Source organism: Mustela putorius, unplaced genomic scaffold (genome assembly GCF_011764305.1).
Source record: "Mustela putorius furo isolate JIRA1106 unplaced genomic scaffold, ASM1176430v1.1 tig00000095_pilon_pilon_pilon, whole genome shotgun sequence".
NCBI lineage: Eukaryota > Metazoa > Chordata > Mammalia > Carnivora > Mustelidae > Mustela > Mustela putorius.
This window is the reverse complement of record NW_025421280.1, coordinates 32,931,793-32,943,334: the sequence shown is the minus strand read 5'-3', so window position 1 is coordinate 32,943,334 and position 11,542 is coordinate 32,931,793. Positions and strand designations below refer to the sequence as shown.

The 11,542-nt window shown below is 61.5% G+C and overlaps 1 protein-coding gene across 5 annotated transcripts; it reads left to right on the top strand.

Annotated features, from left to right (window-relative positions):
• Positions 1–478: 478 nt before the first annotated feature.
• Positions 479–11,530, top strand: PRKCSH (protein kinase C substrate 80K-H). Of its 5 annotated transcripts, none has more exons than XM_045083702.1 (18): positions 479–583; positions 972–1,124; positions 1,317–1,433; positions 2,014–2,109; positions 2,208–2,265; positions 3,151–3,268; positions 4,715–4,844; positions 7,353–7,437; positions 8,028–8,106; positions 8,745–8,831; positions 9,120–9,287; positions 9,380–9,479; positions 9,946–10,015; positions 10,289–10,378; positions 10,575–10,649; positions 10,744–10,843; positions 10,925–11,089; positions 11,203–11,530. In XM_045083702.1, the coding sequence occupies exons 2-17, from the start codon at positions 1,049–1,051 to the stop codon at positions 11,069–11,071; spliced, it is 1,596 nt and encodes a 531-aa protein (XP_044939637.1). In that variant the 5' UTR covers positions 479–583; positions 972–1,048; the 3' UTR covers positions 11,072–11,089; positions 11,203–11,530. The 5 variants fall into 5 exon arrangements, with proteins under 5 accessions (XP_044939637.1, XP_044939629.1, XP_044939631.1 ...); XM_045083694.1 differs by having other exon boundaries at positions 9,120–9,308; XM_045083696.1 differs by having other exon boundaries at positions 9,117–9,287.
• The last annotated feature ends 12 nt before the right edge of the window (positions 11,531–11,542 follow it).

Below are 11,542 nucleotides of genomic sequence, written 5' to 3'. Positions count from 1 at the left end.
GCTACACCCAAGGTGGGGCTGGAACCTGCAACCCTGAGATCAAGAGTCACACGGTCTATGTCGGAACCAGCCAGGCAACCCCTACTTTAAAAAAGAATTTTTTTTTTATTTTTGAGTTATCTCTACACCTAATATGAGGCTGGAACCCACATCCTCAAGATCAACAGTCCCGCTCCCGGACTGAGCCAGCCAGGCACCCCCTACTTTTTTTTTTTTAAAGCATCCCCCCACTCCCGCAACACCACTCCGCTGGGTTTCCAGGGCATTTTTCAGGAACCTTCTTTTCTGGCTGCAGAACCTGCCACTCCCAAGATGGAGGAACGGAACGCCGCCATTAAGCGCGAACCATCAGAACGATCCTCTCTAGGGCTTCACAGTCCTATCCAAGATGGCCGTCTGGGTTCCAGCCCACCCCTCCCCCATTTGCCACTCTCAACATGGCACCCTTGGGTCGCCGCTCCGCACGAGCGGCGTGACGCCGGAAGTGACGCGTCCCACATATTTCCGCTTTCTTTTTTCTGGAGGAACGGTTGGCTGCTGGGCTGGGGGGCGCGGTGGATATTGACCTTTGCCCCGGCCTCGTGTAGGTGGTGAATTAACGCGCGGGGTGGGGTGGTGGGGGTCACCCCAATTTCTTATTGGGGGTAGCTCGAGGGTGTTCGTCGGTAGAGTGGGAGACTGTTAAACCCTTTGGCCAATTGGCGGGAATTGGATAGCTCACCAACCCTACTCATCCGCGCCCCTCCCCGGGCAGGGAGCGGAGGTTTTGAGCCTTCCCCCTTGATAAGAAAAAAATGAGACTCCCTCTGGGCAAGACTGGGGAGAGCCCCCCACCCCGCCTATATTGGAAGCAGAGTGAGCCCCCATTGCCCGGAAGCGATGGAGGATTCCAGCTGGCCGGAGGAAGAGGTGCCTTCCTTCCGCTGGAAGTAGCCCTCTCCCACTGACCGGCGGTCCCTTTCTTGCCGCAGCGTGGGTGCACAGCACATCTCCCCGCGGCCGGCTTCCTCCCCCCAGAACCTCTTTCCGGCCCGCGAGCTTCTGCGAGATGTTACTGTTCCTGTTGCTGCTGCCCCTGTGCTGGGCCGTGGAGGTCAAGAGGCCCCGGGGCGTCTCCCTCACCAGTGAGTCCGCCACTGGAGGTGGCTGGAGGTGGGGGTAGGGTGTGGGAGGGGCCGACTTGGCCCCTGGGATAGACACTTTGAGCCTTCTGCCTCAGTTTCCTGGCCCCTGGGTAGGGAAGGTGGCAATACTCAGCGGCTGAGAGGGCCTCTTCGTGCCTTGGGCTGATGAGCCCCGTACCTCCTCCATCCCAGACCATCACTTCTATGACGAGTCCAAGCCTTTCACTTGCCTGGACGGCTCTGCCACCATCCCTTTTGATCAGGTCAATGATGATTACTGTGACTGCAAGGATGGCTCAGATGAGCCAGGTGAGTCTTTTCTCTGTTCATTCATTCATTCATTCGAGGTTTTCTGAGTGTCTGGGATATGCCAGCCCCCCTGCGGTGCGGTAGTGACCAAGACAGACAGACCCCGTCCTGCCTTCCCATGGCTCCCTGCTGAGTGGGGGAAAGCAGGCATAGAAATGAGTGGTTTGGTGAGGAGGGTCATAGCTGCTGGGGGAGCCCAGAGAGTCCCTCCATTCCCACGCCTTGCCCCGCCTGGGGGGTCGGGAAGTCTCCACTGAACCCTGAAGTGTGCTGAAAGTGGAGGTGCCAGCAGGTGCAGATACCTAGAGACGGGAGAGAAGGTGGGACTGAAGGGCAGACAAAGACAGAAGTGGAGGCAAGGGATAGAGCAGTGGGCTGGGCCTCGTTCTGAGGGCCTTGGTGAGAGGCAGAGGAGAACATGGGAGAGTTTGATTTCAGTCCCCGAGGCCCTTCCTTCCCTTTCTGTGCATCGGTGGTCCTCACGTGCCGTGTGTGTGCACGTGTGTCCGGGGGATCTGTCTGTGGATGGATGTGATGAGTTAGCCCTGAGGTCACCTGGAAAAGGACCTTCCTCCCACAGGTACAGCCGCCTGTCCTAACGGCAGCTTCCACTGCAGCAACACTGGCTACAAAGCCCTGTACATCTCCTCCCGATGGGTCAACGATGGAGTTTGTGGTGAGTGAGATCACACCAGGGTTGGGGAAATTGGTGGTGGCGGGGGAGTAGGGAGGAGCCACGGCCGGGTCTGACCCCATGCCTGCTTCTGCTCTCAGACTGCTGTGACGGGACCGATGAATACAACAGCGGGATCGTCTGTGAGAACACCTGCAAGTATGTGGCTGGCAGCTGCTGCCCTCCCCCGCCCCCCCCCTCCCCTCCCCAGGGTTCTAGCCTCACCCCATCCAGTGAACCAAGCCCCTCTCTTTTCTGCTTTGGTCCATCAAGTGCTCACTCTGCCATGGCCTTGTCAATGAACCCCACGTCACCACTTCATCCCCGGCCCAGAAGCGGGCACAGTTGTTTCCCAGTTCAGCAGATGAGAAAAGTCAAGCTCAGGATAAAAAGTGACTTCCCCAAGGTTCCCACATCTAGGTCAGATCAGAGCCGGGACTTGAACCCAGGCCGGTCTGACTTGAGATTCCCATCTCTGAATCACTCCGCTCTCGTGGCAGACCCTGAAAACTGAAATGCCCTGAGTGTGGCTGAGTGTGAGGCAGTAGAGAGTGGTGGGCATTGTGGCATCTAAAGGAAACACTTGCCCCTTGACTTTGGTCGGTTGAAGGCAGGCAGCCAAGCTAGATTCGTTTTTCAGAGAAGCTGAAAATCCCAATACTTTCGTAAATTTGCCTTATGGAAGATCTTTTAGGTACAGGGTGGGTCAGGGGCAACCCAGTTACCCATCAGATGGCCTTCTCCTCCAGGAGTCTGATTTCTGTGCTTTTCTTTCTCTTTTGGGGGCCAACCTCTGTCCCCACCCCTGAGTGTTCCCTAGCCCCTCTCCCAGGTCCTTACAGTGAGCAAACTCTGACCGCTATCCCTCCGCTCGGGGACAGGGATGAAGAGCTCTGAGCCTGGGGAAGAGGGGGAAGGAGGGTTTGCTCTTTATGTTTTCCCCCGTGGGGCGGGCTGCAGGTGGGTTGAGCCCTTTTGGAAGAGGCCAAGCTGGTGAGCCCTAAGGGCCTCCCTGGGGGTGCTCGTGGGTTCCCTCCACCCCAGAGAGAAGGGCCGGAAGGAGAGAGAGACACTGCAGCAGATGGCAGAGGTCACGAGAGAGGGGTTCCGCCTGAAGAAGATCCTTATTGAGGACTGGAAGAAGGCTCGGGAAGAGAAGCAGGTGAGAGATCCTGTGGGGACAGCCCAGAACATTCTGGGCCCTGAGGCCTAGAGTCTGGGGCTGGTGAGGCTGGGTGGGATTGACACCCACCCCTGACTAATGGAGTCCCAGGGCCAGTTACCGTCTGTGTGTGCCTTGGTTTACCCATTTGTCTGCTGGCTGTTCAGTCGTTAGTTAAGCCATTACCAGGTGGTGGTCAGCATGGGTGTTGTGCAGAACCTTGAGGGGCTGAAGTGGGCTCAGAGGAGCTCTCCTCCTGCATCTCAGAATAGGAGGGGCGCCTAGCTGCATCCTAGTTCTGTGGTGCCCTCATCTGGAGGATGAGGCCAGTAACCATGCGACCTCCCTGTTCGAGGGGAGGACTCAAGATGTTGTCGCAGCAGCCTGGGTAGTTCTATAGGGCAAGTGCTGCAAGGGCTGGAAGAAATCGTGTGCCCAGGCCACCCCCTGGGCTGCCGGATGGGTCAGAGTCCTCAGCCCTGTCCTTGGACTTCTGCCAGGCTTTTCGCAGAAGGACTTCAGCTCTGTTTTTCTGCCCAGGGAAGGTTCCGGGTCTTTTTCCCCTCTATGCCCTGGCTGGTCAGGCCCTTCCTGAGGTTGGGGGTTGGGGGGAAAGCAGCGATGTCCTCTCTGGGTTCAGAGGATAGTGGGGAAGCCATGCAATGAAGTTGGCTTTGAGTGACTTTTGTCCTCAGGGGGGGCGGTAGGAGGATCCTGGGAACAGCCCAGGCTGAGGTGTGGGGCAGGGCATTAGGACGAAAATGATCCCAAGGCGCGGCTTAGGCTAAGACCCTTCAGCTTGGGGCCCCACAGCACACTCGTTCCTTCTCGAAATATCCACAGAGGCCCTGGATGTGCTGCGGTGTAGTGGGCAGAGACTGGAAACAGACCTGGAGCTGCCTCAGGGGCCCACTGTGCCCTGAGAGGGACAGATACCAAAGTGACACTCAGAACCACTGGAAAAGGGGACATTTGGGTTGGGGCTGTGAGGCCTAGAGGAGACTTGTGCCTGGTCTCCCTCCTCCTCCCGCCTGTTGTGGAGGTAGGAAACAGGGACGGCTTCTGGAGGAGAAGGCCTCTATCTAAACTGAAATCTGTAGGATAATTCAGAGTCAGCCATGCAGAGTGTTCTAGGCAGAGGGAAAGCATGTGTGAAGAACGGGAGGCAGGGGGCCTGTGGGGGATCTAAATGCTGTCAGGGGAGTTGGACCCTGTGGGGTAAGAAAGCATTGGGGCAGTTGCGGCTGGAGCGGTGGGCCTCGTTTGGCAGGCCCTCAGGGGCTGCCTCAAGGTGTTCAGGGTTCTCTGCAGGGAGCTCGGGGGAACCACAGGAAGGGAACCTTCGGGAAGGTCACCGGTGGCCGCCCTGTGGAGTGGAGGCAGGGAGGTAGCACTCGGGAAGAAGGCAGAACAGGAGACATGGCATCTTGCCTTTCGCCTACCCAGGAAAAGCTCGCTGAGCTACAGGCTGGAAAGAAGTCCCTGGAGGACCAGGTGGAGATGCTGCGCCTGGTGAAGGAGGAGGCCGAGAAGCCAGAGAAGGAGGCCAAAGACCAGCATCAGAAGCGGTGGGAAGGTATGTCCCGGGCTGGCCAGGGCTGGCCCTTGTCTCTGGCTGGGAAGCGCCTGGGCCCGGGAGCGCCGCTCATTACCTGTTGGCTCGTGTGTCTGCTGACTGTCGATCATGGTGCCTCGGTCCCCCACGCACTCTGTTGGCCTCACCTGTGCATCGGTCATTGCATTTGAAAGTCATTAGTAGGAATAATCTGCCCCCTAGCAGAAGGGATTTTTTTCCCAAGAGGAGATGTTCTTCTTTCTGCCAGCCACATGGAAACACTGCCATTGGGGGACCTCCTGAATTTAAAGCAAAGGCCGGAGGCCCCTCCAACCTGTCAGGCAGCGTGAACTGAGGTGGGAGCACAGGCTGGGGATTTCTGGCCCAGCCTCTCCTTGAGGGGACAACCCTGGGGTGAGGTCACAGCTTATGGGACGGGGAGCGGCTTTGATTTCCTCTCCCTTGCCTCACAAATTCTCATCAGCACAGATCTCCGGATTTGCTGGGAACTTCTATGTTCTTTAATCTTCCTTGAATGGCTTATTTCCCTGGCAATTGATGTCACTTCAGTCAGTTGAAAATGGTTTTTTATACTTTGTCCAGCATTTTCTTTTTTTTTTTTTTTTAAAGATTTTATTTATTTGACAGACAGAAATCACAGGTAGACGGAGAGGCAGGCAGAGAGAGAGAGAGGGAAGCAGGCTCCCAGCTGAGCAGAGAGCCCGATGCGGGCCTCAATCCCAGGACCCTGAGATCATGACCTGAGCCGAAGGCAGCGGCTTAACCCACTGAGCCACCCAGGCGCCCTGTCCAGCATTTTCTTGATTTTGGCAGGTTGTGCTGCCATTCTGGTAAATTGTGAGCCTTGGGCCTCGTCCTCAGTCTCTCCAGTGGGGGTCACCCTGTGGAAGCAGGCCAGATGGGAGAGGTGGGCCAGAAACCCCCTTCAGACTAGTTAGAGGACCAGGCATTGCAGGAAGAGATTTGGAAGTGTGGCCGTGGCTACTCCCCGGGCTGGTAACCAGGAGCTGGGCAGCCCGTCGCTGAGTCCACACTGCTGATCTCTATCTCCCTCGGCACCTGCTGCATTCTTTGTCCTTTCCTCTCTCTTCCTTGGTTCCTCACAATCAGTGATGCAGCAGTTCATCCAGTGTTCATGGGGTACCTGCTGCGCGCCAGGCACACCCCACGTGCCAGTAGTTTAGCACTGAACGAGATGGAGCTAGCCCCTGCCTGCAAAGAAGAGTGAGCCAGGCAGAGGGCACAGGTGCAAAGGCCCTGAGGCAGCCTCATGTCTGGTTTTTAAGGGACAGCAAGGAGGCCATGTGGCAGGAGGGAGGGAGGGAGGGGAGAGAATCAGGGTGGGTGGGGAGAGACCAGGGCAGGGCCTTGGGGACTGTGGGGAGGACTTGGGCTTTTACCCCAAGTGTGGTGGGAGCCATGGCCCAGGGGCAAGTGAGCAGGGGGGGCCTCTGGGCCAGAGCCCCAGTGGCATCTGCAGCCTCCCCTTCTTCCCTCAGCAGAGGCTATTTCTGCCTCCAGACCCTGACTCCCACCCCCGCTGCTCTTGGGAGACCCTGGACTTTGTTATGTCCCCTCTTTCCTGGGCCCTGTCCAGCAGGTACCTCCCCTCTGCTGAGAAGCACACTCAGGCCCCGCCACTCAGACAGCTGTCCCCAGCCTCTGCCTCCTGCCCAGCGCTGGGAAGTCGGGGAGTCTTCTCTCTCTGTTCATCCCAGTGGAAGCTGACTTCCTAACCCATCCTGTGTCTCTGCATCTGGCCCTGCCCTTCGCCAGCCAAGTGACCGTGGGCAGGTCCCTTCAGCCAGCCAGCCTCACACCCTCGTCTGGGAGAGGGACAGTTGCCAGCCTGGTCTGCTGGGGCGTGGCGGGCCCTCTGGGGATGAGGCACAGGGGGGCCAAGGGAACCCCGCTGGGCCCGTTGTAGACGGCTGAGCAGAGGCCCGGAGTGGGCTCCATCCCTGGAGCAGCATGGTGGCCGCTTTCCTGTCCAGCTCATCTGGTGGGGGTCAGGCCAGCAGAGGGGGCACCGTCCACCCAGGTGGAGGTCCATCTGTGGCCCTGTGGCAACTGGCTACAGCCCAGTTCCCTTGCATTCCTGGGACACTCCTGGGACCCCCCAGGAAGCCTTCCTGTCTTGGCCACACCCCGCCCCAGTCTCTGTCTTGACCTTCAGTGTTCGAGAGCGGGCCTGGGGCGCACGGGCTGCTGCTCCTGGGGGCTCCCAGACATGGCCGATGCGTGATCGCCCTCCCAGGCTTGCACAGTCTAGCCCCTGCTTATTCAAACCCAAGGTCCCAGGGTGCCTTCAAGCCCCACCCCCCCATGTCTGCAAATCCTCCCCAACTCCCCACTTCGGAGTCTCCCCGCTATTGGCACTTCTTGCCTCTTCCTTGGCCTGACTCAGCACCAGTGCAGGGCCAGGCGTACAGTGGGACACGTGGCGTGTTGGGGCGGGGCAGGCCTTGGGGCCGTGGGTGGTGGGTGACAGAGCTGGCCCCTCCACAGAGCAGCAGGCTGCCTCCAGGGCGCAGCGGGAACGGGAGCTGGCGGCCAGCGCCTTCCAGGAGCTCGATGACGATCTGGATGGGGCGTGAGTCTGTTTCTCCTGCCCTGGGCCTGGGGTCCCTCCCCATCTCCTGCACCTGAGCCCCCCCCCCCCCCAGGTCTCTAGTGAGTTCCAAACCATAGCTGACTCCGCCCTTGTTACTCAAGTATAAAGCAGATGCAGAAAAACGCTGAGGGTAGATGAAGGACCCTCCCCACCCCACCCAAGGAGCCAGGTCAGGTAGCTGGGGGGTCCTATTACTTTTCCCAAGCACGTTCTGTGGCCTGGGTCACTTTGACAAAAGCCAGACCCCTTCTAATCCCACTGTGCCCCTGAACTTGCTGGGTGACCCAGGCTAACAGCTGAGTGAAGGGGGGCTGTCGGGAACAGGGAGTCTCTCCTTTGAGCCCCTTGAAGGCTGCAGAGTTCTCAGGCCAGGGCAGGAGACGGGGCTGGGCCCCCCTCCGACCCCAACCCCAGAGCTCACCACCTCCCAACTTCTGCCCCCACCCCCCCAACTTTGAGGTCCTAAAATAAGTTCTAGGGGAAGGGCCCTGACAAGAGGGGAAGCAGGTAGCAGTGCCTGGAGCCGGTGGGCCTCACCGCTCTGCCGGCCTCTCCGTGCACGCCTGCAGGGTCTCGGTCACCGAGCTGCAGACCCACCCGGAGCTGGACACCGACGGTGACGGGACGCTCTCAGAAGGGGAGGCTCAGGTACCCCATCCTTCTCCCTGCCCTGGGACTTGTAGAGGTCTCGCCCCGGGGTGACCTCAGGGCCAGGGGGGTGGGGGGCCAGGCTGGCCTGGGGCTGCTCCCAGGGCTGCCGGGGTGCCTGGCATGGCCAGTGCTGCTTGGCCTTGCCTGGGGTGGGGGGCAGGAGGCTGGAAGCCCAGCTCTACTCCCTGCCCTTTGGGACCGGTTAGGAACACGCCAGATTCCCCACCCACCTGGCCCCACGTGCCCCCACTCTGCCCTCCTCCCGTGCAGGCCTTGGCTGGCTGTCCTGACTGGGGCTGGATCCCTGCTGGTGGCTCCTTCCCTGTCCCTCCCTGGCCTCTGCCTCTTCCCGGGGGCCCAGTGACCTCTGCTGCTCGTGCTCTGGAGCTCCCTCTCCCTTTCTGTTTCTGTTTCTTTCCCCCCCACCCCACATGTTCCTCTCCTCTGGGGCCGCCCTCTCTCCCATGGGCCTGTGCTGCCCCCTTCGGGCTGCTCGGCCTCAGTGCCCAGGCCTAGCCCTGGGTGGTCAGAGCACAGCGGTGCCTGGCACCGTAGCCTGAGGCCCCCACTCGAGAGTGCCTGGGGCACAGGGTCACACGTGGAGGCCCCTGACGCTGCCCCCACCACGCACACAGGCCCTGCTGGGTGGAGACCTGCAAACTGACGCTTCTGCCTTCTATGACCGCGTCTGGGCTGCCATCAGGGACAAGTACAGGTCTGAGGTCAGTGGGGGTAGGGGAGGAGATGCAGTACCCCCTCCGGGCCCCCCCCCAAATGCCTCACAAAGGAACTGCCTCTGCTTCTGGCACAGGGCCACCCTGGCCAGCTGGGTCATCCAGGCTCCCTCCGTGGAGGGCCCCCCCATCAGCTGTCTCTCCCTCGCCTCCAGGCCCCTAGGAAGGGGCGGAGACACGGAGGCTGCCCATGGGGTGATGGTGTGAGCTTGGACTTGAGCCGAGAGGCGGGCAGACCACTGAGCCCGTAGCACCCATTACCCGCACACCCAGCAGGTGCTCCCCACCAGCCCCCCGCCTGCACCTTCTGAGCCTGACCTGACAGAGCCCAAGGAGGAGCAGCCCCCAGTGCCCTCGCCGCCCGTGGAAGAGGAAGAGGAGGATGAGGACGAAGAGGAGACGGAAGAGGAGGAGGAGGAGGAAGAGGAGGAGGAAGATTCCCAGGTGCAGGGGGAGCAGCCCCAGGTGTGTGTTTGGGGGAGAAGGGGGTGACGGGGTGGGGGCTGGGTTGCCGGCTGACTCTGCCCCTCCCCCAGGAGGCCCCACCCCCACTGGCTCCCCCGCAGCCTGCTGCCAGCCCCACGGAAGAGGACAAAATGCCCCCCTACGATGAGCAGACTCAGGCCTTCATTGATGGTGAGGGCCAGGCGGGGGAGGGAGGGGACCCGGGCCCGATTTCATGCTTCCGGTGATCCGCACCTGCGGGGACTGTGGGCCTCACTGGCTTCCCAAGATGGGCTTGCACTGGCCCTGAGCAAGCCTAGGGAGGGGCATCTGGGGCCTGGAGAAGCCATCCTTGCCCCGATGGGCCCCAGGGGCCCCCCCACCTCCTCCGGCTGCTGCTTGTTTGTGCCTCCCCAGCAGGAGGGCTGGGAGCCAGCGAGGTCCCAGGAGTCCTGGCCCTCCTTCCGCAGGAGTGGAGAGCCTGTGCTACGGGGCGGGGTCTGCCCTGAGGCTGTGGAGGCCTGGGCGGTGGGGTGGGTGGCCTAGCAGGCCTGGGAGCTGGGGATGCAAGTGTGTCCGAAGCACCCCCCCCTCTTCTTCCGGGATGGGGGCGGTTGGGGCCCCTCAGTCCTCTTCCCACACTGCCCACCCCCTCCAGCCGCCCAGGAGGCCCGCAGCAAGTTTGAGGAGGCTGAGCGGTCCTTGAGGGACATGGAGGAGTCCATCAGGTAAGTGGGTAGGGGCTGGCCCGGGCAAGGCCATGTCTCCACCTGCCAGGCAGCCTCCCCCTGCTGAGCTCCCCAGAGGAGGTGGTAATGGGGAGTTGCCCCGGCTACGTGTGCTAAGACAGGGGTGGCTCCCCTGGGGAGGGTCCCCAGACGGTGGGGAGCCTGAGCCCAGCCCCCGAGTGGCCCTCCACTGCTGGAGTGGGACAACACAGTGGGCCTCCCTGTGTTGTCCTGAATGACGCTGCCCCTTAGTGGCTTGGCCTCCCCTTCCAGGAACTTGGAGCAGGAGATTTCCTTCGACTTCGGCCCCAACGGAGAGTTTGCCTACCTGTACAGCCAGTGCTACGAGCTCACCACCAACGAGTGCGCCCCCAACTGGCCAGCGGGGCGGGTGGAGAGTGGACATCGGGGCCCTGCGCCAGCCTGAGCGAGGAAGGGGGAGGAGGGGGTGGGCTCAAGGGCGGTGGGCGGAGTTTGAGGTGCCCCTGTGCCCTGGGTGTGGGCGCATGGAGGAGGTTAGGGTCCTGTGTCCCCGCCCACCATCCCTGTCCTGTGACAGGTATGTCTACCGGCTCTGTCCCTTCAAGCTCGTCTCTCAGAAACCCAAGCTCGGCGGCTCCCCCACCAGCCTCGGGTGAGTGGGGTGAGGGCGTCGAATGGATCCCCTCCCCCAGCATCCCTGCCCTGGCCAGCGCCCCCCGCCCCTCACCACCCCCGCTCTCCCACAGCACCTGGGGCTCGTGGGCTGGCCCTGACCACGACAAGTTCAGCGCCATGAAGTACGAGCAGGGAACGGGCTGTTGGCAGGGCCCCAACCGCTCCACCACCGTGAGTGCCGGGGGCCTGGGGGTTGTGGGGGGCGGGTGTTGGGGGGCCAGGCCCACCTGAGCCCTTACCTGCCCATCCCAGGTGCGCCTGCTGTGTGGAAAGGAGACCGTGGTGACCAGCACCACGGAGCCCAGCCGCTGCGAGTACCTCATGGAGCTGATGACGCCGGCGGCCTGCGCCGAGCCGCCGCCCGACCCACCTGCCGATGGCGACCACGACGAGCTCTAGCCGCCCCCAGGCGCTGAGGTGGGCAGGAAGCTGTGGTGCCGCCACCGCCTGGGGTTGCGCCGGTTTCTGAGCAAAACTTCTCTCCCCGCCTCCGTCTCCATCTCTCTCACATGGTCTTTCTCTGGCCCCAGAACCTCAAGGCACGGAAATACCCCCAGCGGTGTCACCCACCCACCCCGCTGTCTGTGGACCAAGGCCCCCGCTCCGGTCCCCTCACCTACCCAGCGGGGGTCGGAACCGAGTGGAGCTCCGGGCCCTGCTCTCTGCCCTGCTGGGGGGGGGGCAGGCGGGGCCCAGCCACGCTCCCAGGCCCCAGCGGCCTCCAAAGGTGGAATAAAGCAGTTCGCCCACTCTGGGCACTCCAAGCCCACCCCTGCCCAGGGTGTCTGCCTCCCTTCCTGGTGGGGATGAGTGACTGGACCTGTGACCTCAAAACAATAAACACGATCCCCCTACCCAGCCGGCCTATGT